Source organism: Mus musculus, chromosome 5 (assembly GCF_000001635.26).
Source record: "Mus musculus strain C57BL/6J chromosome 5, GRCm38.p6 C57BL/6J".
In the NCBI taxonomy this organism is placed as follows: domain Eukaryota; kingdom Metazoa; phylum Chordata; class Mammalia; order Rodentia; family Muridae; genus Mus; species Mus musculus.
In genome coordinates, this window is record NC_000071.6 from 37,322,403 (window position 1) to 37,349,153 (window position 26,751).

The 26,751-nt window shown below is 49.6% G+C and overlaps 2 protein-coding genes across 9 annotated transcripts in view; one reads left to right on the top strand and one right to left on the bottom strand.

Moving 5' to 3' along the window:
- The window catches only part of Evc (EvC ciliary complex subunit 1), a 47,978-nt gene extending 33,433 nt beyond the window's left edge, over nt 1–14,545 (bottom strand). For 3 of the 7 annotated variants that reach the window (XR_376820.4, XR_868290.3, XM_011240761.3), the window contains exons 1-6: nt 14,233–14,544; nt 10,490–10,615; nt 6,060–6,143; nt 3,936–4,183; nt 2,435–2,519; nt 1,297–1,395 (exon numbers count right to left, since the gene is read on the bottom strand). Coding sequence is in view for 4 of the 7 variants with exons in the window: in XM_011240761.3 (XP_011239063.1) it covers nt 1,297–1,395; nt 2,435–2,519; nt 3,936–4,183; nt 6,060–6,143; nt 10,490–10,615; nt 14,233–14,391 (801 nt within the window). In the remaining 3 variants the exon portion in view is untranslated. Of the gene's footprint in view, nt 1–1,296; nt 1,396–2,434; nt 2,520–3,935; nt 4,184–6,059; nt 6,144–10,489; nt 10,616–14,232 lie in introns of all 7 variants that reach the window. The other 4 variants (XM_006504043.4, XM_006504042.4, XR_003955686.1 and 1 more) reach the window with 3 other exon arrangements.
- A 1,530-nt stretch (nt 14,546–16,075) lies between these two features.
- Nucleotides 16,076–26,751, top strand: part of Evc2 (EvC ciliary complex subunit 2) — an 86,578-nt gene continuing 75,902 nt past the window's right edge. Inside the window, exons 1-3 of one of the 2 annotated variants that reach the window (NM_145920.3) lie at nt 16,076–16,325; nt 25,038–25,106; nt 26,186–26,372. In NM_145920.3, coding sequence (NP_666032.1) covers nt 16,146–16,325; nt 25,038–25,106; nt 26,186–26,372 — 436 coding nt within the window. In that variant the 5' untranslated portion in view covers nt 16,076–16,145. The remainder of the gene's footprint in view (nt 16,326–25,037; nt 25,107–26,185; nt 26,373–26,751) is intronic. The other variant, XM_006504082.3, reaches the window with a different exon arrangement.

Genomic DNA, 26,751 nt, shown 5'->3' on the forward strand with positions numbered 1-26,751 from the left:
AATGCTGGGCCAGAGAGATGACTTTGTGGGTAAAAGCAACTGCACTGTAAGCCTAGAAATCTGAGTTTGATGTCAGGACCCATGGGGGATGGAAAGAGAACCAATCCCACAGAGCTGCTCTCTGGCCTCACTCATGTCCTGTGGCACATTTGCTCACACCCCACCAAACATTCACACGCAGAACGTGAAGATATGTTTAAGCTATGAGGGTACAAACTCTTTTACCTCATAAAGCACTGGACCTCCAGAATGAAGGATGACTTTCTTCTATGTCCTCAATCCTCCTGACACTATAATTAATACTTAGCAAACAATGAAACTATGTCTTCCAATCACTACAAACTCTTAGAAAAATGTGTGTTCTCAGGACTAGGCAGGAATGTTCCTTCTTCCCACACAAGGTTTCCAGGGGGAAGGATTATACATTACACCTCAAGGAACAAGTGGGAAGTATTTGGTGGGTTCAAGAGCAGGAAGTGAGTAGTACAGCTTAGTTGTCCAGCTTCTTTCTCTCTGGGACAGTATCTTCATGGGAAGCCATTGATCCGGTGTGGTCTCAGCACAGTGAACAGATAGCACAGGCTTTGCTTCCATGGGGAGACTGACATGGTCCAGGGTCTTCTTGTGACGAGGTGGGTAACTGAGTCAGTTCTGGGATTCAGTGTTAGGAAGCAACACCCTCCGGGCTGATAGTATGTCTAGATCTACAGTCACTCCAAGCTCAGGAAGGATCAGGGTGTGGGTGTGTGTGTGTGTGTATGTGTGTGTGTGTGTGTGTGTGTGTGTGTGTGTGTGTCTTCCAAACCCCAATGTGGAGGTGAGGAATGGTTCTTGCTTCACTGGGACTGTGGTCCCAGGAAACCAAGGAGATGTGGAGCTAACTTCTTCAAGGGATATAAGGTTGCGACTGATCACCTACTCATACCTCCTTCCAACAGCAGCCAATTTCTCCTGCTACCCAATAAACATGCTGAGGCTCCCGGTTGCTGGTGGTAGTAGGTACCCTCCATCAGAATGAATACAATCCCAGCTGGCCCTAGCTTTCCTGTATGTGTGTTTGTCCTTTCTTCATTCTCTTGCTGCCCCTAGTTAGGGTTCCAGGAACCAAGCTGCAGGTCAGCACAAGTGTCCTCTTTACATATGCACATACACTTTCACAAGTTGTCACACTGTGTTCATATGTATACTATAAAATCCACTTTATGCATTAAAGAAAAATAGTTTATGCATAGCATGATATGTTTCATTATTTTCACAATTTACTGAGTTATCCTCAGATACAGGCTAAAGACTTACATGCTCTTGTTTGGAAAGAACCTTCTGGCATAATTCATCATCAGGCTTCTTTTTAGGAAAAAAATCCAGGAGGCATGCTTTAAGAATCTGAATGAACATCTGTTGGCATAAGGGAAGTGTCAAGAGAAACATCTGGGTAGTGCCCCACCCCCAACATCATTCTTGCTGAAGGAAAGGACCTATATATAAAAGATTATATATCATGACAACGGGCTGTTCTGGATTTGACAAAGCTTCTAAAGAGTATTTCTCACCTTCCTTCCTTTCTTTTTTCCTTCTCTCCAGTTTCCTAATTTCCTCCCTCTCTCTCTCTCCTGACCCTTCCACCCTTATACTATGCAACTCAATGCCTACCTACACTGTGCAGAGCCCTTCATACCCTGCCCCCATTTTCACATGGAGACTTGCTTCCTTGTAAAAGAGTTAGAGACACCTCTACAGAATTGATGTGCAAAGCCCTACTAGATTCCTGTCTCCACTAGAGATACGCCTTAAATCAAGAAGGACCCTTCTAGAATCGGGGAACCCCAGGAAATCCCAGTGGGTACCATCTCCATGGTGTCTAGTCACTCCACTGCAGGAGTATTATTATCTGGGTATCATTAGAGACACCACCGTGGTGAACATTCCTACAAGGGCTGGGGCTGACATGGTCTCTCTGGGACAGATACCCAGGGGAAGGTCCTGTAGGCATAGCATGCTTGGTTGTCTAAGAACTGGTCCTACAGTTTTCCATTCCCTCGGTGATGTGAGCAGGCCAACCTTCCCACAGCCTCAGCTGGTGTGCTGTTGCTGATATTTGTAGTTATTGGCTTGGTGTCTTTCCCTTAACCAGTACTCTCTTCCCAAGTCCTTAGCAGGTGTAGCCTGAGCCCTCAACTCATCTCTAGGTAGCTCCCACCCCAGCTAAATAGAAGCCCATGTCCTGTCAGTGCCCCCGAATGCATCACCACATACAGTGCTTCAGAATACGACAGCACATACAGTGCCCGGACTTCACTGCATGACTCTCAGATTTTCATGTCTGCTTTCACCCAGATCTCTGACCCTCACTCATCTGGGGCTCTGTGCACATAGGAAATCTCACAATCTCATCTGGTCCCCAGGTCAGGAAGAGAGAACAAATGTCTCTACTTACCAGGTGCTTCTCTTGCCTCAGCGCCGTGTCTACCTGAAGCAGGTCTTTCAGGTGAAGGCTGCAGACACACAGGTCAATGTCCACACTGAGAGAAGCATGCAGGGGTCAAAGAGTCAGAAAGCAGGGTGAAGACAGGACCCTGGTCTCAACTTGGTTTATGTGGTGGCCCTGTCCCTAGTTCGTGCTCCTCACATACACTCGGGGTTAGAGAAGTCCACACAGCTGCTGGATGTCTCAGCTGAGGAACAGTATCGGGACACAGCTTCTGGGACATGGAAGACAATGCACCCAGAGAGAGAAAGCCAACAGAGCAGGCTCGGTGTATCCTCTCTAGAATCTGTCACTTCTGTCACCATAGGCCTTTCCTCAGCACAGATAGCCTTAGGCCTGCATGACAGGCAAGAAAGAGACTCAGAGAGCTGAGGACCAGGGCCATCAGGCACAGACACAGGTTGCCTCGGGGACCCTTCTCTTCCTCACAGATGAGTGCATTTGGATAAAAACTCCTATCCACACTATTATGAGGTCTGTAAATGCAAATGTGAAAATGTGGCCCACTCCAGCCTCTCTCAGCCCAGGGACAACACCCTGGCAACAGGCCCCAACTCCATTCCTCTCTATCCTTGGGCCAGGGCTGTCCTCTGTTGGTGGAACAGTTTTTGAAGGATTAGGAGGTGTGGCCTTGCTGGGGAAGGTGTCACTAGAAGCACACTTTGAGTTTTCAAAAGCCCGTGTCATTTCTAGTTACCTCTCCCTCTGCCTTTTACATACAGATAGGAATGTGAAGCCTGTTTTTCTAGTGCCATGCCTGCCTGCCTGTCTGCTGCCCTGTTCCCCACCATGCTGATCCTGGACTCTAACCCTCCGGGACAGTAAGCTCCAATGAACGCTTTCTTCTATAAGTTGCCCTGGTCACGTATCTTATCTTAACAATAGAAAAGTAACTAAGACAGCCAGGGATTCCTGGAACTTCAGAGCACAGAAGACAGAGGACAGCTGCCAATCATACCTGTGTCAGTAGACCAAGAAGTGAGTCTGGAGACATGTCCCCTGTGCCTCAGAGATAAGGTGTCTGGATCAAACCCAGCTTATCACTCACAGTATGTGACCTTTTTCATGCTACTCAGCCTCTCTGCATCTCTTTATAAAGTAGGGGACATATTGCCTAATTTTTAATGGATCACTAAACCTGGTCCAGGCTCCCTTTGCCATGCAATGGAGGTATAGCCATGAACAACAAGGATCAGGCACTGAAGTTCCTGGGACCATTTTTGCAGGGGCTGCAAGCTCTGCCCCAGACTCCCAGAGCGTTTGCTGCACTACAATTTATGGGAGACGTCAGTGGTTAAACACTGCTACCTTGTCACCTCACTCTGGGGCTCAGGCCTGGTTCTGATACTGTGCTTCTGTGTGTCGCCAGCTGAGTTACTTAACATTTCTGGGTCTGTCTCCTCCTTCGCACCAAGCACTGCAGCTCCACTGTCCTGAGGATGCTCCTTACCTCTCACAGGCCAGGATCTCAGGGAAGCTGCCCACCCGGAGAAAGGCACACTGGAGGATCCGGTCGTCGCTGTAGGTTGACCGCATGCTGGAGGAGGAGCTGCCGTCCTCCTTGCCAGCCTGGCTCAGGCTGCCCAGGCTGCTGGCTGGTGAGGCCTCTGCTGGCTGGTGGGGCAGGTGGGGCAGGATGGCCGCTGCCTGTGTCAGGTTTTCATGCAGCGATGGGTGGGAGGATCCGTCGGCCAGAGGCTATGAACAGAGCGAGACCTGACTGAGCTGACTGGCCGCTGGGGTGAGTGTGCACAGACCAAGCTGCAGTCCCAGGACCAGGGTCAGGCCCACACCCGAGGGACTGAATCATGGCCCATCTGTCCTCACACTTGTCTTCAGGGGACCAGCCCTCTTTACCAAGCTCCTACCCTGGAGCCATTAGGATCTGTCCCCACACGCCCTTGTGTTCAGCTCTCCCATCTGCGTAGCCCATGATGACCTCTGGAAAGCAGGCTTCTCTCCCTTGTCTCCTCTGTGGCTGGCTCAGCTCCAGGAGCCCTTTGACTGCTTGTTCTGAGCATCTATCCTGATAAAGGGCATTCTTGCCACAGTCTCGGTAGCTTCCACTTCCCCGACAGGCCTTTATCTCCTACCTAAGTCCAGTGTGGCACTGGTCATGGCCTGATCCCTGGAACGATTGGAAGTGTCCAGCTCTCTGTCTAGGCTTGTCCCTTGCTGATGGACCTACACTGGCTAAAGTGGCCCGTGCTCCAGACCTTCTCCTCGTGTGCCGCTTCTGGGCTCGTGTGCTGCTTCTGGGTCATCCCAGATTCGGTTGTCCAGTTGAAATCTGCCTTTGCTGTGGCTTGCCTTCCTTGAGGTCTGCTGGGTCCCTGAGGTTTCTGACCATCTCCCTGTGGCCTGCTGCCTGACAATAGGAAGGGGCTCAGGGAACTCATAGAGCCTGTACTCTTGTGCTGCTCAGGTAGACACAGCCATATTGACATAGAAGAGCCCTCTGTCCACCTTACAGACAGCAAGGAGCTGAGTAAGCTTTTAACAGTGTACTAGGGAACAGGTCAGTCAGCCATGATTATAACTGGCCTGGCAGAGGTGAAGATCTCCCCTGACCGCCACCCCCCCCCCGTGTGTGTATGTGTGTTTGTGTGTGTATGTGTATGTGCCAGTGTGACCTAAAGATGGGTAAACCCAGCTTGTAAGACCTGCCTGCACCCGAGATCTGACCCTAACAGCTCCAGCAGTACAACCAGATGGTGCCCATCACGAGGCTTCCATAGGGAGAGAGTCTGGAAACACCCTCTGGTGCAGGGAGCTTGCTGGCTGAGCAACTTCTGAGTCCTTCCATTCACTGTCTTGCCTGAAGTCCAAACAGCTGGCAAGGCAGAAGACTATCGCCCTGCCCCCTATTTCATAGCATAGCAAGAAAAGGCCATAAAAGAGAGGCTTAGGCAGGAGGCAGGAGGCAGGAGGCAGGATAGCATCCTCAACACTCAGAGCATATCTTCCTGAGTACCAGGATGCCAGCCCTCCTCCAGACACTCTGGCCCATAGGACACTTTGTAGGCTCAGCTCCTCCCTCTATTATGGCTGCTCTCTACATAAAGACTCCAGCCAATGGGTCCTGGTCATGGTCATGGGTGCAAGATCTATTGCCAAGTGTGGAGGGTAGAGTTGGCCTCCTTCTGAATGTGACCTTGAGCAGTCCGTTCACCTTTTGGGAATACTGCAAAGGGGGAATGCCTGATGCATGACAATCCCTCAGCCCCGCATGAGTGTCTAGGAAACATAACATCTGGCATCAACCCTCAGCCATATGGATAGAGACAGAAGCTGAGCCTGAGGCACCCATCGAGTCGGTGCCAGAGGGAGGATCACATCCCACTATGCAGGAGCTGCTGACCTTGTAGATCAAGCAGCTTCTGTAACTCCTGACCTTGACGTGGCCCCCATGTGACCCACACAGAGTTGGTCGGCTCTCACGTTTTGATTTGTTGCACAGCAAACTTTCAGACAGGATGGGAACCCACATCTGATCCATGCCCTTGGATCCCCATGGAGCCCAGCACATCGTGGAGTAAACTTCCCTGATAACAATGGAACCTGGAGTGCTCACCCGGAACTTCTGGTTGATGGGATAGACAACTCTGGCTTTCAGTGCAAATGCCGTGATGTTGCCACTCAAGGATGGCTCACACACCTGCAAAGGAGAGGTAGCAGCACAATAAACTTCCTGTCGCATTAAAGACGGACTCTCATAGCTCTCCAAAATGCCACATTCCACCTGCAACAATGGCCGCTTGAAGGAACCCCAACAGGCCCATTTGGATCCTTGCAAGAAGGATGGATGGATGGATAGGTGGTGGTTTGGTAAATAGTGGATGTAAAAATGGACAGGATTGAGGAATGAGAGCGTGGATAGATGAATGAATAGTTGGATGGACAGATGGATATATGAATGGATGTATATATGTATGCACACATACATGCGTATATTTATGTATATGTATGTATGTGTGCACATGCGTGTATGCACATACACACATATGATGGACGGACAATGGATATATAGTTCAATGGACAGATGGGTGGAGAGACAGATGGACAAGTGGGATGATGTATCTATGAGTGTATAGATGAAGGGAGACATAGGAATACATCATGTGTATACATGACAGTTACTTTTCTTTTACTGTGATAAATTCAGTGACCAAAGCAACTTGGGGAGGAAAGGGTCAATTTCACCTCAAATATTAGAGCCCATCATTGAGAGGGGTCAGGGCAAGAATCTGGAGGCAGGGACTGATGCTGGGGCCATGAAGGAACCCTTACTGCCTCGCCTTACAAGGCTTGCCAATCTTGCTTTCTCATACACCCCAGGACCACGAGGGTTATCACCACTCACACATGCAAAAAAATCCCCACAGGCTTGGCCGCTGGCCAGTCTGATAGGGTCATTTTCTCAACTGAGGTTCCTGCTTCCCAAATGGCACTAGCCTGAGTTGGGCTGACGTAAAACTAGTCAGCACAGCATGTATAGGTGGGCAGGTAAGTGGATGGAGCATGGGATTATGCATGCATATATGGAGTAGGATGAATAAATAGGTAGAATAATTTGATGAATAAATGCATTAATGAGAAGATTGGTAGATGGGTAGATTCATGAATAGGTGGGTGAGTAAGCAAATAGGTAAATATATGGATGTGTTGATGGACAGATGGATATATGAATGGATGTATATATGTATGCACATACATATGTATGCCCAAATATGTGTATATATATATATATATACACACACACACACACACACATATTTATATGGAGGATGGAAGGATGGATGGACAATTAGGTGCTTAGACAAATGCTTGGATAGACACTATCATTTCACTCTGATCCTTCATCTTTGAAGTAATTAGGCTTTTAAAACCTTGGGACAGACTAACAAGCATCTCCCAAAGGACAATGAATCATCTTCAATGGGAAGAACAACCACATGAAGTAAATGAACTTGGAGGAATTAGACTTTGCATCTCACAGTGCAGCATCATCTCTGTAGCCTACACTTCATATATTTCAAAGCAACTGGATGATGCAGAGGCCACAAAGCTTCCTACCTCACAGAGGTGATGGGTGTGATAGCATCCAAGTCACAGGTTGCACGTGTGTCATCACACCATGCTCACTGATGTAGATGATTATACGTGTCAACCAAAATTCTAACGTAGGCATAGCTCTGCAGGCTATACACACACAGGCAATGTTTACATAGGGTTTTGGAGTAGAACTTTAAACAAGAAATGGATAGCGGAGTTAGCCTCGGTCTGCCCATATAATCAACAGAAGGAACATCTAACCCTCAAATATAACAGGCATGAAGCTTCCAGCTGACTCCCTGGGACCAAGAAGACACGAGGCACCGAACAGTTGTAGTGTTGGTGTTCCTAAGACAGTCAGAGCCTGCTGGGCATCACCTCCCTGAGAAGCCACCTCTGACGCAGTGGGAGGGACCAATACGTTGCTCATCCCGTTCTCAGACACGCTCTGTACCTCTTCTGAGGGTTTTACTAAGGTGTACATGGTGGCCTTGAACTTATGAGCCTCCTTTCCTTCCAAGCAGCTGGGATTATAGAGCTGCACACAATGTCTGGGGGCTCTGTGCAGTTTAAATCTTCTTATAATAGAGATGGAAGGAAAGCAGAGGAAAGGGGCGGGGGAGAGAGGAAGGTGTGGTTTCTCCAACAAACAGAGTGCAAATGTACTGTGCCAGACAAAGAAAGGAACGTGCATGTCAATGCAGGAGGCAGTTAGAGTTAGGGGTGCACGTGGAGGCAGGCATGATTGAAAGGCCTGGGTGGGACCACTAGGAATAGTCCTGGTTGTGTGACGCTCTACCCTTAAGGATGCCTGTGTGACCATGAGTATCCTGCAGGACTGGAGGGCTGGCCTGCTCTGCTTTGGATAGGAGATGGAGGACGCTATAGCCCTGGGTGTGTGGAGGCAAAAGCAGCCAGATCCTGTTACCTGGACAGGATTCAGAGACTTCAGCTTTTTTTAATAGTTCTCTTCACTTAATCTAGATGCTCCAAATCTGCTGGTTCCGTCCCCCACCCCCACACTCTGAGATGCAATGATCCAGGAAATGGGTTGCTGTGCAAAGTTACAAGGTAGAACTTCAGCCAAAACAAGGCAGTGGTTCAGAAAATTGGTGAAGGTGTCTCTGTGGGGGAGAGAACGCTGTTTCCCTCATTGGCCCTAAGGTGTTCTTTTCAACCCCACAAGTCGCCTGCATGGGTTGCGTCATCCCTCCTCATCATTGGCAAAGGCAAAACAAAAGACTCAGGCTGTGGAGCAGCAGGCCTCAGAACCCTTCTGGAAGTTTCTGCATGCTTTAACCAACAGGGCTATTCATTAAACAGAGTTCATCTAAGCATCAGCAGGACAGATCACAAGGCTGAGGTTCTCTGTACACAGGAGAGGTGGCTGGGCTCCCCAGGCAGAAACACAGCTGAACAGAGGCAGATATTTAACTCAGCTCTGGGCAATCATTAGCCTGGTGATGGGTGCCTGCCAGGGACTGAGGCAGGTTGCAGGCTAAACCTTACTAGGCTGAAGGAAGCTGAGGTAATCTCCCACTGCTGCTGCCCCGATAAAGTACCATCTGAGACAGGAATGGTGGCATGACCCTGGGCACTCTGTGGCGGACCTCTGTGACTCTCACAGAGTGGGGCCTGAGGCTCAGACAGGTTATGTCTGCTGACCAACACCACAGAGCAAATGCACAGCAGATGTGGATGTGGATGGACTGTAGCTCCTGGGTTCACAGGCCCTTCAGGGTCCTGGAATCCCAGGAAGGCTCTCTTTTCACCTCCACAGCCTCCCTGAATCATTGATGTCTAGGGGCTGCAGGCTAGGCTCTCTCCCAGAAAAGAATGGGGTTACTGAAATCTGTGGGAGGCATAGGCAACTTGGGAAAACAAGCTGCTACTCTGATTTGATTCCTAGACTTTGGAGAAGTTGGTTTCAAAGCCTAAGCCCTCTACATGACCAGCAGAGAACCCCAAGATGGAGGAGCCTGAGAGACAGGGGTAGGTAGGGTGTGGAGGGCAGCAGTGCTTGCTCTGCAGGTACCAGACAAATCTTAGGATGCATCTGAATTTGGCCACTCCCCAGGTTGGGGACCCAAGGAAGTGGTCTGTCTCTTTGAACCTCAGTTTCCCCGTCTGAATATAAGAACAACAAGGAAAGCTGAAGGATAGTATTCTGAGGGCACAAACCCACAGGACATTACACCCTGCCTCAACTTACAGTGTGCAGGGGCGCCTGGGACATTTCTTGGGGCACCAGGGAATGTCAAGTGATGTCCTGCCATCCTTACTGAGGGAGTGCACCCTGGCCATGTTCCATGGACCAACTGAAGCAGAACAGGGAAGACCTGGGCACGGAGAATTCATCTTTTAGGATTGGTGCCAGGTACCCAGCCTTCCCTTGGCTGCCTGTTTACTTAGAGTAATAATTTTTAGTTAGAGAATAGAATTGGGGCTTGGCCGATAACACCTGGATTCTGAGAACAACCAGTCAAACATTCAGGAGTTGCTGAGTGACTTGCAGTGGTGGGCTCATATTGATTCCCCCACTTTTTTTTGAGGGGGAGGAGAAGAGGCCCAAGTGTGGCTATGCAAAGAAATGGGCAAGTGTTAGTAGCAGGGTGTTGCGGGACCCAAAAGAGAACAGGGCACTCTCCACACAAAACTCTAGTCATCCCATGGTCATGCAAACCCTACCTGGGGTTGCTTCTTGAATAAGTGTAACCAGAGACCGGTATTAGAGAGCTTTCTGGGGTATTGAGACTTTAATTATGAGGGAACATACCTTTGTCAGAACTCATACAACTGTGGACTTAAAAATCTGTGCCTTTTACTATACAGTCATGACAATTTCTGGGGAAATAAAACATCCAGTGGTTGTAGCACGATATCTTGGCTTTCAGGAAGGCAGTCCCACACTCAGCATGTGCCCACAGAAGCACCCAGACCCACACTAACCTCAGGGGCGTCTTCATCCCGAGTGGTTTCTCTCTGGCGCCTCCTGGCTTTGGCTTGAGAGCCAGTGTCCCGTAGGCTCTGTGCAGGGGGCTCTGAACTCCCGAGCAGACGTTTCCTGTCATCTTTCTAAAACCACAAAGGGGTGGAGAGAAGCCAGATGCTGAAGTCAATCAGCCTTGTCTGTCCCCCTGAACTTTAGCCACCAGACCCCTACCCAGCAGTCACCTCTGCTCACCATGTGCCCTTCCTGCCCACTTCGCCCACTGAGGATGTAGTAGAGTCCTTTAAAACCACCCAGTCCACCCAGACTCTCTTTCTAAGAAATCCCCTAAGGTGCAGATTTCAGTTGTCCCCAAGACTCTGGGCAGCATAGGGAGCAAAGCTTGCAGTGTTTCTCCACTTCTGTTCTTCACTGCTTTCTGCAGCTTTGATGGAACACTCCGACAGAAGCAACTGTACCTGCGTGCAGTCATTTCTCTCTGTTCTACATTGTGGTATGACTAGCCGCTTCAGGTTCCCGCTTTGACTTCTGCACAGTGATGGACTGCCCTGTGCTAAAATACACCCTGCCCAGTTGCTTGCTGTCAGATTTGTCTCATCACAGCAACAGACAGGAAAGCGGGACAGAAGCTGCCGCTCCTTTGCATGGAATAGGCAGACACTAGTTCCCCTGCTGTCCTCCGTATAGCCACTGGGCAATTTTTAAAATGATGATCTTGGTTACCATCAATAGCGGAGTGACTTCTACTGTGGCCTACAAACAAGCAGTAGGTGTGTGACCTGAAACCCCGCCATCTTGCAGATGTCAGCACCGACGTGGACAGGTTTCCTACAAGCTTGTTTGGGTGGATGGGAGCCCAGTCAGGCACTTCCCTGTGCCCACTCTCCTTGTCAAGTAAACGTCCTTGTTGCAGCTCAGAGTCCAGCTTTCTGCAGTCATGTTTCCTGTTTTAGGAGACTGTGATCCTGAAGCCCCGTCTAGCATTCCAAAGTACCAGAGGGCCATGTTGTACCCAACAGAGAAGGTCCTTGTGAAAGAGGATCTGGTCCCAGCCAGAGTTCTTGGGCTTTTGGCTGTGAGTTCCAAAGAGAGGATTAACAATATGCAGCCAATGGCGTTTCTTTAAATAGACACAGGGTCACTTTGAAGGTAGACAGATGGAAATAGAGGCTCAAGGGACTTGACAAAGCCCCATGCACAGGCTTAGTGTTCACCTGTTCTGAGCACTAAACAAGTTTGAGGACCATAACTAGAATGGATAAGGAGGACTAGGCAGCAGGTACAATTCTGTGAGGGGGTTGGCTTACTTAGAAAGTACTTGCCACGGATGCCTGGGAACTCAGTTGAACTCCTGGAACCCACGTCACAAAAAACCAAGTATGGGTGTGTGTGCTCTCAACCCAGCGCAAGGGAGGAGGACACAGGTGGACAGACAGCCTAGCCTGCTCACCTAGCCCAGTGAGAGACTCTGTCTCCAAAAGGTGAGCAGTGTCTAAGGAATGGTACCAAGGTTGACCTCTGCCCGTGACATGAGCACACACATGCAAACAGGCGTCTGGATGCATACCTGCACTTACATACACATGAACATGCATGCACACACACCCACATAGGAGCCAGCAGGATGGTTCAGTGTAAAGGCAGCTGTTACTGAGGTTTCTGACTGAAGGACTGTCTTCTGAACCCACGTGGTGGGAGGGGAGAACTGATTTGAGGGGAATGTCTTCAGATCTCCACAAGTATGCTGTGTTAGAGGTGCGTGCTCAAAAACGTGCTCCCTGACACACACGCACGCACACACACACACACACACACACACACACACAGAGAGAGAGAGAGACAGAGAGAGAGAGAGACAGAGACAGAGAGCGAGAGAGAGACAGAGAGACAGACACACACAGAGAGACAGAGAGACAGAGCCAGTGACAGACAGACACACACACACACATACACAGAGAGAATTGCAGTTGTGCCTTGATGAACTTGTTGTGCACTTAATTAGTCAGGGTTATGATTCAGCATCAGAAGGGTACCCAGCCTTGTTCCTGACACTGACGAGAAGCTTCTTAGACAAAGTTTGTTTGAGAACAAACTTAAAGGAGGGAGCAAGCCTCTGAGGTCCCAGGAGACGGATGTGAGAGCAATTGGAAAGAGCTTGATGCAGACACAGACAGGCCTGGCCATGTCAGATGTTCAGGAAGCCCATGTGCCTGGACCAGGGTGGGTCTCTGGGCAGAAAGGACAGATGCTATAGCCCAAAATTCCGGGATGCTTCGTTTAGCAATTGCTGGCTGTGTTAGGGAATAATAATACACCCAGGGTCAGAAGCAATTTCTACTTCCACACTTAGAAGTGGCCAGGAGGTCAAGGGTCACAAGTGATTTAAGGACAAACTCTAACAAGAAGGGAAAAACCCCCAAACAAGCTGCAGAGGGCTGAGGAGACACAAGACAACAGCCAATTACAGTGTCCTCAGAGAGGAGAGAGAGAGTCTACTCACAAACTGGCAGTTTAGGATCAAAACGGAGGACTTGGGGGAAAAGAACTCTTGAACATGAAAACATAGAATGTGTATTCTCATAAGAATAAAACTGAAGAAAGTCTTCCAGAACACACACACACACACACTCTCTCTCTCTCTCTCTCTCTCTCTCTCTCTCTCTCTCTCTTTCTATCCAAGAGTTCAGGACTGCTCTCGTATCTGACTAGCACAAAGGGTTGTCCATGAAGAGGCTTGATAACGGAGAGAAAGAAGGATTGGCCAAGTCAATCCAGACATGTGTGAGTTCTTGAACGAAGTGAGAGACCAAGAAAAGTAATCCTCAACCAGACAGGTTTCTAGCTGGAGAAAGCCAATTCCCCTGCACAACAGAGGAAACCTGGAAGAAGTCAGAACTGCCTGAAGCCAGAGTTCCCAATGGGTCTTTCTACAATTGATCAGATGTCTGCTCCTCTGTGCCAGGAGTGTCCCTGAACATCCCAAGTCATTTACATAGTTGCCAGTTAGCGCATTACTTACACCCCCCAACGCCCCGCCCCGCATATGCTTGTTGTGTTGCTAGGCTGCTTAACCCTTTGCCTCACTTTCAGCATCTGTAAAATGGGCCACACATGGAGTTGATTCAAAAGCTGTTTGGAGAGTTCAGAGCCTAGGGCAGACAGAGCCTAGGGCGGAGAGCCAGGCTCAGTGCCTGGAACAGACATCTCTCAAGAAACTCTAGTCTCTTTCTACTCCATCACAGCACCCACCTTGTTGGGTTCTATCCAAATGCTAACTGGAAATATCTATCCTGCTCACCGTTGTGCATTCAAGGCCCCGGGCCAGTTTCATCTGACAGAAAGTCCTTAGCCCACTCCCAGAGGATGTTGTCTGGCAGCTCCAAAGCAAGAAAGAGGGAGTGGGCATTTGGGTGCACACACTAATCTTTCTCTGTCCCCATACTGATCTGGGGCGTAATTGCTGAGATCATGTCCAATCTTCTAACTAAACCAGTGGGCACTGTGGCATAGAAGGGCTTTTGGGCGACTATCTTTCTGTGGTCCCCGGGCCAATGCTCTCTGGCTACTCACTCTATCCCTCCTCCTCCTTCCTCAGAAAGCCCTGATGCTCCTGGAGCAAGAGGTTGCACGCAATCGCAATCGCAGTCAGGAGACGCAAAGCTGGGGGTTCAGGGAATGCAGCCCAGGACTCCGCGGGAAGAAGAGGAGGGCGCTCGATCCTCCCGGCTGCGCTGGAACCCACCTGGAGCCGTGCGCGCAAGTGGCTCGCGCGACAGCCAAGCCACAAGCCAAGGCCTAGGCCGAGAACGCCACCCAGTAGCACCGCGGGGACCAGCAGCGTCGGCGCCGCCTGCAGGGCTTCCCGGCCCAGCTGCAGCCGCGCATCTTTAGTGCAGGTCATGGAGGGCTCAGGCGGGTGACCCGCTGCATCCCGCCGCCGGCCAGGTCCGCGCCTCTGTACCCTTTCCCGCTGCACCCGAGCCGAGGGAGGAGCTTGGACCCGCCGCCCCAAACTTTCAGCCTTTCCGGGCCATCCCTACAGTGCACTGAGCATGCGCAGCCGGGGCGCGCCTTTCAGCCCGAGGACCCCACATGCAAGAGCAAAGGAGCACCCCTCCTCCCAGTCTCCGGAGCAAGCTACTCTTTTGTGATCACTGAGCGTTCAGGTTGCCCTGAGTCCTGAGCTGGCGGCCAGATTAACTCCAGCAGCACCTCAAGGTTGCTGTAGCCTGTCCAATCCGATTCCCGCGCCGCTCCTGGGGCAAGTCGTTCTTCCCTCCGGGATGCTCCGCACCCAACTGATTGAACACTTCTTTTAACCCTGCTTTCTCCCCGAGAAAAATTCTTCTTTATGAGCGAATGTTACATTCGGGCCCCTCTAGAATCCTGACGTCTCTTCATTTTATCCTTCATGGTTCCACGTGGGCAGATTGGGAGCCAGTACTTCAGCCTCTTCAAAGAAACTGTCAGGGGAAGTGTCTCATTCAAGATCTGACAGCTCAGAAGAAGATGGCAATGTCTGTCTGCTCACACCTGTGGCTTCAGGTCACACACCTGTTAAGAGGACCTTCCTGTCCTCGGGGTATCCCTGGGAACTGGAACATCTTCCTGGCAATAGCTTCATGCTGCAACGTAGTGTTGGTTGGATGCTCAGGCCTGACTTTAAAAAACGCACAAGGTCAGGTAGTGGCGTACAGCTGTTATCTCCCGGTCACTCAGGCTATTCAGGAGGCAAAGGCAGATCACCTGACTCATCTCAAAAGGGTGGAGGGTGGGGTGAGGGAAAGGATCCATTAAAAATCAACGCTGCTTATGTTTTGCCTCTAAAGTCACTTGTTAATACTGCCTTAACACTGCTCCAGGATGCCTGGCACTTCTCAAGGGTGCAGTACCTGATGTGAGAGGTTTAGTTAAGGACACTAAGGGCTGCAAACTCCTGGTCTTATCCAGGTCAGGTCAAGAAAGGGATGTGTCATTGAAGGTGTGGAGAGGCTGATACAAGGCTCTCCGGCAGCTGCCCAGCAGGACCGTTCACAGAAGACCCTGTCCCTGGATAAGGGACATCTCTAGAGCCCAGAAGGCAGACTACCCCTTCCCCAGCTCCTCCCTCTGGGCACTCAGGGGAGCCCTAACACCCCTTGGGGGAGCTTTCTGCCCCAGCTTACTCATTGGCCAAGTGATGGCTTCATTGTTGCTGGAGAGGCTGGGCAGGTCCAGCAAGATCCCCAGCCCGGATTCAGACAGTGGGTACTCTGCTGAGACTTCCCCCTGCTCCTTTTTCTGTGACCTTTCTAATGCTTCCCTGAGGTTTTTTAACCTCGCTGAGGTGGTCTGAGGAGAGTCGGGTTCAAACAGCGTCTCTGGGAATTCCTAGTGCTAAGACTGGGCTGAGATCTAGAGAGTCAGTGGGCATTAGTAGAGGCCCTTGTCACCCTTGGGGAAGAAGAGTAGCGGGGGTGATTTGGAGTGAGGCACAGCAAGCGAAGGAGCTGCGCAGCTCCCTCCTACGCAGCTTGCGGCCTCCAAACTCCAGATGCCAGCGTTCCAGAAAACTTTCCAGGCGGTTCGCACTGAGCATGCTCCGCGGCGGGGGCGGTCCCGGGGTCCGGAAGCTCCGCGACTCTGCGGGGCCTGTGTGGGGTCTGTAGCCACCAGATGGGGGCGACGGGCCCCACGGGCGCTGGGGGACGAGCCACGTGGGTGCTGGCTGGGAATATCCTGGCCGCTGCCCTGGTACTGGGCTCGGGTCCGCGTGCACTTCCACCATCCTTCCCTGCCCTGGGCCCAGGGTCACCATCTCGGCCCGGCCCAGCAGGACCCTGGGCAAGCTCGCAGGTAAGGAGAGCTGGAGCTTGTGTCTGTCTCCATCCTCTGAAAGAGTCCTGCCCTGTAGGGCACAAGATCAAGTGGAGGGAGAGGCTGAACTTTTTGCTTGGTGGTGCTTCTAGGTGCGTTCTGCACATACTTGTATCAACGGAACTCCAGAATCGGTGAAGCCTCACGCTTGGTAGCCATAGGCTTGTATGGGTTCGGATCCAGATTCGCACCCTAGCATTTCCATGTCTGAGGGCAAATCACTTTTTATGTCTTCCTTTCTCAGGCCACTGGGACCCAAGTCATCTGAAGCCACCGTATGCACATTAGTTAGGTTAGTTAATGTATGTAGGGGTGCTAATATGGTGAGAGAGCTGGGAAGACTGGGTAGCTTTGAACTGGCCTCCAGTCTACTGGCTGCAGTAGGCCACTGGCCCCGTTTGTAGTAGTTCTAGCATTGGAAAAGCACAGGGTTCCCAGTGCCCCATAAGCCCCCCTCTGCAAGTTAGCCCCCAGCCCTCCTGCCTTCTTCTCAGGATTGGCTTACATACGCTCCTCCCTGCATTCTGCTATCTCTTCGGCTTAGCCATCACTTACTTCTGGCTCTTGGCCACCCTTCCACTCGGTTCCACCCACCACTCTTAATTTGTATCTTATCTTCTGCTAGTCAGCCCACCCACCACTCTTAATTTGTATCTTCTGCTGGTCAGCTTTACCTGTCAGCCTGACCCACCCTAGGATGACCTGGGAAGGCTGTCTCAGTGAGGGATTGCTTAGATCACGTTGGACAGGGCCTGGGCTGGAGGAGGAGGGTTATCTCTATGTGGAAGGCCCAGCCCACTGTGGGCAGTGCCATTTCCTGGGCAGGGGGGCTTTGACTTGTGTAAGAGTAGAGAAAGAAAGCTGAGTACTCGGCCTGAAAGCATTTATTGCTCTCTGCTCTGAAATGTGGCTGTGATGTGACCAGCGGCTTTAAGCTCTTGCCCTTTGGCTTACAGGCAGAATGGATTCTAACTTGAAATTACAAGCAAAAATAAACCCCTTTCTCCTGTAAGCGGCTTTTTGTCAGGGTGTCCCATCACAGCAGCAGAAACGAAGTACAGCCTCTCTTAGTCATTCTGACGATCACATCTGTGCTCACCGCTGCCCTGATTCCTGTCACCATGGCCCTGGGAGAAAATGCAGCTTCAGTTCCCAGGAGGGCCCTGGCTAGTGGCATGGCCTGTTGGAATGGACTCTAGTGTTGCCTGCCCACTCATGACCTGTAGACCCAAGGATTATCACAGGGCCACTCTTGTTGCGAAGACTTAGTGCTTTAAGGGTGATTCTGTTTCTTTTCTGTCGCTTGCTGTCTTAGGTTGTCACTGTATAGTCCATGGACTGCACTTTAAGCCCTGTGGTTGGCATTTTCATGGAGTCCTTTCCCTTACTCCTCCTTGGGAGGTGGCATAAGAGTGGCCCATTTGCAGAGGACAAAATCAAGGCCCTTGAAAGCTGCTCTGACCCTTGCTTATCCTCTTGTGTGTCTCCCACGTCCAGAGCCTAAGTCACTGGCTTCAGATTTTTTCGAACATCTTCCCCCTTTGGGAAGCGCAACGTTCTGATAGACACTTGCTGTTGTCAAGATCAGGTGTCGACTCTGGAGTCTGGAGGAGTGTAACTGTTTTAAAGTAGGTTTTGGGAAGTCCTCAAGGCCATCCAGAACCAGAGCACTTCACTGTCATGGGTCCCTCTGTCCTTGTTGGAGCCTGGACTGAACACCAGTGTCCAGGGGCCTTGGTGCTCCAACTGATTATGTTGCTTGAGTCCTGTTCATAGAGTCAGCACATCTTCACCAATCTGGGGTGTTATAGACAGCCTTGTGAGCTGGGCCCTGGATATTCCTGCCTTGGCCACATATCTCTGTGAGGCACGGGTCTAGTCACAGCCTCTTGGGCCTCAGTTCTGAACAGGGATAGAAAGACTCTCTACTGAAGGTACTAATCAGATGCTCCATCTCTGGTTGTCCAAGCCTTCACTGGCCCCTTTCTCTGCTTCCTTTCCTCATTATGTACATCTAAGAGTCATGTTCTGTATGTGGGGTTGGAGAGATAAATTCCCAATTGCCTGTTGATTAAGTAAGCACTTTGAGAGTTCTCTTGGGCTTTTATTGCTGTGAAGAGACACCATTACCATGGCAACTCTTATAAGGGACAACAGTTAATTGGGGCTGGCTTACAGTTCAGAGGTTTAGTACACTATCATCACAGTGGGAAGCACGGCAGCATGCAGGCTGACATGGTGCTGGACAGAGAGCTGAGAGAGTTCTATATCTGAATCAGCAGACAGCAGGAAGAAAGAGTGCTACTTGGCCTGGCTTGAGCATCTGAAACCTCAAAGCCCACCCCCAATGACACACTTCCTCCAACAAGGCCACACCTGACAGTGCCACACCACAAGTGGGATGAAGGAATTGTCAGGGCTGCTAGAGGAAGAGAGGTAGATAGAAAGACCACAGAATGCAGACATTTGGGAGGACAAGTAGAAAGGACCCCATGGGAAGGATCCTGGTGGGTGTGATCCAGGTAGGAGAGGTCTCACTGACTTGTTTGTCTTTGGTGCAAGGACGCCCAGCCATCCTTGATCAGACCTTGACTTCCTGGCATGGGCAACCTGGGTGCCTCCTGGGTGGATGTGATCTACTGGGCAGGTATCCTCTTTTATTTCTTCCCCAGAGACACACAGAGGTCAGGTTCATACTCTAGTCGTTCTAAGAGTGGGCCCCAGAAACCTGGGGTTCTTGAACTTTTCCAGGGGTCCACGGAGTCAGGGTTTTCCTTACATTTTTTCAGAAGTGACATGACATGGGAGAGTTCACACAGAGGCAGATTTAAGAATTGGGATGCATCTATTAATTCAGACACAGGTGACTTTGCAAAAGTTTAAAGTGATGCCATTGTGATTTTTTCTTTTAATTTGGGAGTGCTAGTGATTTTCAAAAAAAAATCTCCTATTTATATGACTATAGGATTCTTATTACTATTTTAAAAATGGATACTTGTTTATTCTGCTCTCTTTTGAATACAGTCTTTCTGTGGTGCAGGAGAAATGGAGTAAGTACCAACAAATGGATTGCCCATAAACCCAAGTGCTTCAGTCCTTTCTAACGGTGTGTGAGGAATCATGAAGACAAGAAGTTTGGGAGCCACTGTTCCCTTGCTATCCCCATCTGGCTCCCTAGGGTCTGGGGATGAAATAAGCCAGCTCCCCATAGTCATGGTTTTACTTAAAATATGACAAAATGGCTCAGGTTGGCTGGGATTCTAAGCTGAATGTGCCGTGTGTGTCCTAGGGAGGAGGAAAGAAGGGGAGAAGAAATGGAGCTAGGAAGAGTGAGGCACAGAGGGGAGGGGAAGGGAGAGACCCCAACTTGGTGCTGTGAGACCTATCTTACAGTGCCTTTTCTGTATCCTTGTTATTACACTGTATCTCTGTTGTCACACTGTATTTTTTGCTTGTTGTTACACTATATCTTTGTTGTTGTTATTACTTTCTCTTTGTCATATTGTATCTTTATTGCTGCCACACTGTATCTTTGTTGTTACACTGTTATCTTGATTGTTAAACATTGTATTTTTGTTGTCACACTATCTTTGTTATTGTTGTTACACTGAATCTTTGTTGTTGCTACCCTGTATCTTTGTTGTGTGTTGTTGCACTGTATAGTGGTTGGGCTTTCTAATTGCTGTGATAAAACTACCCTGACCAAAAGCAGATTCAGCAAAGGGTTTATTTGGTTTATGCGTCTACATCATAGTCCACTGCTGAAGGAAGTTAGGACAGGAATTCAAGGAGGGGTGGAACTTGGAGTCAGGAGCCGATGCAGAGGCCATGGAAGGGTGCTTCTTATTGGCTTGCCCAACATTGGTTTGCTTGGTCTGATTTCTTGTTTTTGTTTTTCTAGACAGGTTTTCTCTGTATAGCCCTGGCTGTCCTGTAGCTCACTTTGTGGACCAGGCTGGCCTCGAACTCAGAAATCTGCCTGCCTCTGCCTCCCAAGTGCTGGGATTAAAGGTGTGCGCCACCACCGCCCGGCTTGGTCTGATTTCTTATAGAGCTCAGGACTACCAGTCCAGGGTGGTACCACCCACCTTCCCTACAGCTAGATCTTATGGAAGCATCTTTTAAATTGAGACCCCCTCCTATCTGATGACTCTAGCTTGTGTCAAGTTGACACAAAGCTAGCCAGCCTAGCAATACCTTTGTTGTTGCTACTACACTGTGTTTTTGCCTTTTTACATTGTATCTTTGTTGTTGTGGTTGTTACATGGCATCTTATTGTAGTGTCAGATTGTTTTGTCCCTGTGTGAAGGGAAACCATCCTCAAATGCTTCTTGAGTCCTGTGGAGAAGATTAGGGAGGGGTCTCTGGAGCATTTTAGCTCCCATTTTTTCTTTTGTGCCTGGGGTCTTCCAGGACTTCAGTGCTCAGCTTTCTCCTCTGGGGACTGGTATGACCTTGACCATCCAGCCCCTGAAAAGTCCAAATTCTGATTTTCAGCAGAGCTTTCGCTGTCCTTCTGGGTGGACCTGTCTGTCTGCCAAATATCCCCTCCTAGGCAGGGCCACACTGCCTGCCTTTGGTCCTCACCTTAGCCTTGGCTGTCTGTTCCTGTGTCCCGCATTCCCTCCACTGGCAGGTACTCTGTTTCCAAACATGCTAACAGCTTTCACCCTTTATAAAGATGTCTTTGGTCTCATTACCATTTATATCTTGCATCCCTACCCCTGCCCTTCCTTACCGTCTTATCCCATGTAGAAGAGCCTCCTCTCCACTCCTCTTGAGAAAACTTGTCAGTGCTCCTAGAAGAGACCAAATCTCCAGTGTGACCTGGAAGTCTCCGGATTAATCCTCACCACACTCCCTCATCTCTTGTGTATGCTCTAAATTTCTCTGTTTGTGCATTTGGCCTCTGTGTAGTTCCTTGAAGATTCTAGGCATCTTCCTACCTTGGGGCCTTTGTGCATGCCGCTCCTTTTGCCTGTTGTCTCTTCCCCTTTAGATGCCCGTAGCCCCTCTATTCCTTCTCCAGGTGGTCCCAGAGTCACAGAAACCTTCCCACAATCAAGAGCTTCGACTCTCATGGGTATGTGCACACCTGCCATCCCAGCACTTGGGAGGTCACTTTAGGAGGACCAGGAGTTCATCATCCTCAGTTTAGAGTGAATTCAAGGTCAGCCTGGGCTACCTGAGCTCCTGTCTCAAAACACCACCAACAAACCAACCAAACAAACAAACAGAAAACAAACCTCATTACTCTGTCCCTCTGTCATCCTTTATTCCTCTCCCCACGAGTGCTGTCTAGTTTTAACTACCAACTTATCACAACTTAGCGTCATCAGGGTGGCTGTTGGGACATCTGTGGGGGATTGTCTTGATGGTTGAGGTGGGAAGATGCCTCATGAATGTGGGCAGCACTAGCCTGTGGGCTGGGCACTGAGCTGAGTCAGAGTGAAGAGTGCTGGCTGAGCAGCAGCAGCAGCAGTAGCAGCAGGTGGCCTGAGTGAATTCAGTTCTCTATCCTGATTGTCATGTGACATGAATAGCTGCTTGGGGGTCCTGCCTTGACTTCTCTGAAGTGATACATTGTAACCTGGAGTTCCTTGTAAGCCAGACAAACCCTTCCTCTTCCTGCTTCCCATCAAGGAGTTCATCACAGCAAGCCCCTCTTACTACTTTCTAGTGTTCTGTTTATATAGTGAAATTATGCAAGCAGTGCATTCTATACTGGGAACAAAAGACATAGAGATTACATAATATAAGCAATGATGTTTATATAATGTGTTGCATATTATTGTCTTTTTTGTACTTTTCTTAACTCCCATGAGGACATAGTTGGTGATTTCTCAGAGCAGCTAGCCACAGGCATTTGCTGTGTGTCTTTTATGCCAAGATGGTGCCTAGGTCCTGCTCTGTAGCAGTCACCAATTTCTCAATACCTTTAGTTCCAATACTGACACTCAGTCCAACATTCTTAGGTTCCACGGGGGTGATTCTAATAGTTTCCAATGAAGAGTGTTGCAGAAATGATGATGGCAATGGCACAGCAGTCACAAGGATAACCCACTCACTCCCTGGATCACTGCATGTACAGTCCTGTGATAACTGCTTTGTCTACATTGTCCAGTTTAATTCTTCAAAGCATGGCACAGAAGGTGTTCTTTGCCCTCTCTATTGTTACAGAGACTGTGGTCATGATTTGTGCAGTTGCGGGGAGCATGCTCAATAGACCTGGCTCCCTGGGCTTTTGCTCACAGAGGCTTAGTCCTATAAGGAAGTGCTTTTGTGGACCTGAACATAAAGGCTCAGGACTAAGTGGGCATCTGTCCCTTTCTGTTGCTCAGCTACCTGGATGCATTGGCTGCTAGCTCTATGAGGCTACTGAAATGTGAAATGCAAAGTGTACTTAAGGGTCCCTGTGACTGGAGGTGACCGGGACAGCTCTGTTAAGCTCAGTCCTTCTGTGCAAAGACCCTGTGGCACCAGGAGGCAATAAGAAGAAAGTGTGGGGTTGGTGAGGGAACTGGGTGTTCAAATTAAACATTCACTAAGGATGCCCAGGAGGGCCCTCCGGGGCTAGTTTCTGTCAAGAGAATATGACACATCAAGATCAGTCCCCATTCTGGAGGGCTCTGCATTCTCTCAGCTGGAGGAAGAGAGTAAGTGGTGGTGTTGGTGGCTATCTGATATAGCAATGGGGGTTGTGGATCCACACAAAGCAGGCAGCACGGACGGGAACAGATGTGGCAGGCACTGTCCACAGGTGCCAGGAATGTGTTTGGGAGGTGGCACTGCTAGATAGGTAGAGGCCTGTGTGGAATGCAGAGAGGAGCTTTTTGGAGAGACTCTGCTATTCTGAATAAGTGGGCAGCTTGGCTGGGTTTGGTTTTAGGTTGGCCCAAGTACCATGTTCTGATATATAAACAGCTTTATGACATTACTATAGCTAGCTAACCAACCAACCAACCAACCAACCAAAAAGCCCTAAATCAAGACAGTTGGAAAATTCATTACTGGGAGCATCTGACTGAGAGGTTATAGCAAAGAGGGGGTCTCACATGCTGTCTGATAACATTCCTAGCACTTGGGTTGGTGAAACCTAGAGATATGCTAAGTTAATACTCTCCAGAAGGTTTTATGTGGTCATCATAGGATGTTTGATCAGATAGAGATGGGGAATGAATTGGCTATTAAGGAGTCTAATGATTGCTCCAGATCATTTGAATCTGGACTTGCAATATCCCAAGTCTCCACAATCAGGGACCTGCAGATGGATCAGTCAGTTCACTAGAATCCCTGGCAGAGACTGGCTTCTCCCCCAACCCCTGGGGAACTTCAGTGCCATGCAGCATTGGAGAGTGAATGCATGTGTTAGGAAGACTGTCCTGATGAAGTACCAGACAGAAAGGAACAAGATAATATGAACAAGAAGAGAGGCTGCTGATGTTCTAAAGTGGCAAAGAATTTATGTTGCATCCCAGCTTTTAACTGTGGTCTCTTAAGTCATCCCCTGGAAGACTCCATCCATGGAATGTACACCATCCTTTCCATCTCATGTCCGAGCCCATTACAGCCAAGTCCATACCTATTACCCAGTCTAAAGCTACATCAGAGCGTTCAGGGATTCATTGTAGCATCTTGTACTGGCTCATTCTTGATAAGTCACCTAGACACAGGTATTTTGTTACAGTAGCATGGAAGGACTCAGATGCTCACCTGCTGGTAGCTACCAGAATTAGGCCTTGCCTTAGGTCCACTCAGTTCTGGTGCATACCCTCTTGTTCCAGAGCAGAGCAACCAGTGAGCAAATGGTGTGAGTGGAGCACCAGCAGGATCATTACCAGGCACAAAGGACCAGTAAGGTCTGAGCTCCTAGTTACCCTGGTCTAGAAGCCCAGTGTGGATGGAAGAGAGGGCTGACGGGAGGTTTGCTCAGATCATTAGTTGGTGTGTGTGGCACAGGACCTGGCACTGAGCAGATCCATCCAGGATTGCTCTCCTTCCTTCCTTCCCTCCCCCCTCCCCCTCCCTCTCCCCGCCCCCCCCTCCTCCTTCTCCTCCTCCTCCTCCTCCTCCTCCTCCTCCTCCTCTTCTTCTTCTTCTTCTTCTTCTTCTCCTCCTCCTCCTCCTCCTCCTCCTCCTCCTCCTCCTCCTCCTCCTATTCTCCTCCTTCTCTCCCCTGCCCCTCACCACGTGCTGGGAAAAGCTAGAACTTTCTAGGGCCCAGTAGAATACACAAGTTCAACTGGACTCAGCTGCAACCAGATTTCACCCCTCAATTTGGCTAAGCAGTCTTTCTGGAAGTTTTGAGATAGTCGCCTTTTGGAGAGGGATTTGAGGTTCAGAGAGGCTGAGTGGCTTGTCCAATGACACACAGTAAATAAGTGGTTATACCTAGAACACAGTTCCCTGGACTCCAAATCCTGGGTTTTATCTCCAAGTCTGATAAGTGGCTGCATTGGGCCCAGACCAGAACAAGCTATGATTCATGTTACAACGACTCCTTCTTCCCAAGCTTTGATTCACGATCCTTTAACACTATTTAAATGAAATATTTCATGTTCCTGAAAACTGTGATCAGCAGAAATAATCCCTGTGGTGTCCTTGAAAGACTTTCTCATCTTACATTTCCATCAGACAGGTGGAACATGAAGTTTTTCTCACTTTCTAAGGGTTTTTGTGTTTTTATTGTAGTACAGCGATATTTCAAGAGAAGCCCGAGGTCCCTTTGAGAATGGAGTGATATTTCAAAAATGCTCACTGGTAAGTTTCCAGGGGAGAAAATAATTGGATTTCCCCCCAAATCTCCGAAGTCATCATGTATTTAGGAACAAGTGAATATTGGTTCTGGGCAATGAAAAGAACAGAAGACCTGGGCTTGCATGGCCTCACTAGGTTTGTTGGGGGAAATTTGATTGATTAGAAGTCATTGTTAGTAAAAATCTACTGGTCAGAGCAGGGATGAAAGGGTGGTATGTTTATCACACATGATGAACAGTGATATGTGATATGGTACTTGGTGTGTTTGTGTGTGTGTGTGTGTGTGTGTGTGTGTGTGTGTGTGTGCATAGAGGCCAGAAGAAGATGTCAGGTGCCTTCCTTAGTCACGCCCCATCTTGTCTGTTGAGAGAGCACCTCTAACTTGAACCAGAGCTCACTGGAGCAGCTACTCTAGATAGCCAGCTTGCTCCAGGGATCTGGTCTCTTCTTGGCATTTACATAGGTTCTGAGGATCTGAACTCTGATCTCCATACTTGCACATCTAATGATTGACCCACTGAGCCATCTCCCAAGCCCAGGGATAATATTTCCTAACAATGCTGTGAACTGAGTGTGTGTGTGTGTGTGTGTGTGTGTGTGTGTGTGCGCGCGCGCAGGTCTTTAATGCCCAGACCTTTGGGATGAAGGGGATCCAGATTCAAACACAGCAAGTCATACGTATGATAGGGCTAAACCTGGGTGGAGGAGACCAGCCTGGAGGAGGGAAAAGCAGATGACCTACAGAGTTCTGGCTGTGGAGTCGGGGCATCATCTGCAGTGACTCAGGTAGCGCTGTTATTTCCTCCGTTTTGGAGCACCAGGCGCCACAGTGACCCCATCCCGACTCAGGTTTGGTACTCAGGAGATTACTCCGTGACAATGAGTTCCCTGCATCCAGGGCTCTGGTTTCTCTGAAAGTGTCTCTAAGTCACAGCTTGCTAAGTGAGGGTCAATATCTCCCCTCCCAACTCTCACATCAGGTGGAGCCTGATAGAGTCTGGGATCCTCTTTGAGGCTTATGGGTCATCATAGGGAGCCAGACCGACAGGTATCTGTCCTCTCCCACTTTCCTCCTGCCCTAGGTGTCTGGGCAGAGCGAATCGCAGACCATGCACGTGCAGCTGTCCGTGAACAACACCAGGACGCCCACATCAGTCAACCTTTCGAACCTGCTCGTGCTAGATGAGATCACTGGCCTTGCTGTGAAGGAGTCGCCTGGAAATAATACTCAGGATGGAATCCAGACTTTCAGAAAGAGCTTTCTGCAAGGTAACCACGGATGCTTCAGGCCACTATGGGTTATGCGTTAGAATGGGTTTCCCGTGTTTCCCTCGGGGAGGACCACAGAAGAGCTAACCTACCATGGCACACCAGGACACACACACCCCTGGCTCCCTTTCAATGCCCTTCCCAGCTGTGGGCCTCACTGCCTACCCCTTGCTTTCCATCATCTGTCATGGCTCTCGCTCTGACCCTGTTGGGTCATGCCTGTTCTGACCCTGTCCCTCAGACAGTATTGGCTCCTCTCTCCTACTTATAACATACACATCTCTCTTCAGTGAGGATTGGTGTTAGGGTTACCTTTCCTGGAAGTTCTACTTGCTTTCCAGCTCCAAGCTTCCCTCCCACCTCCACTCTGCCACAGGGA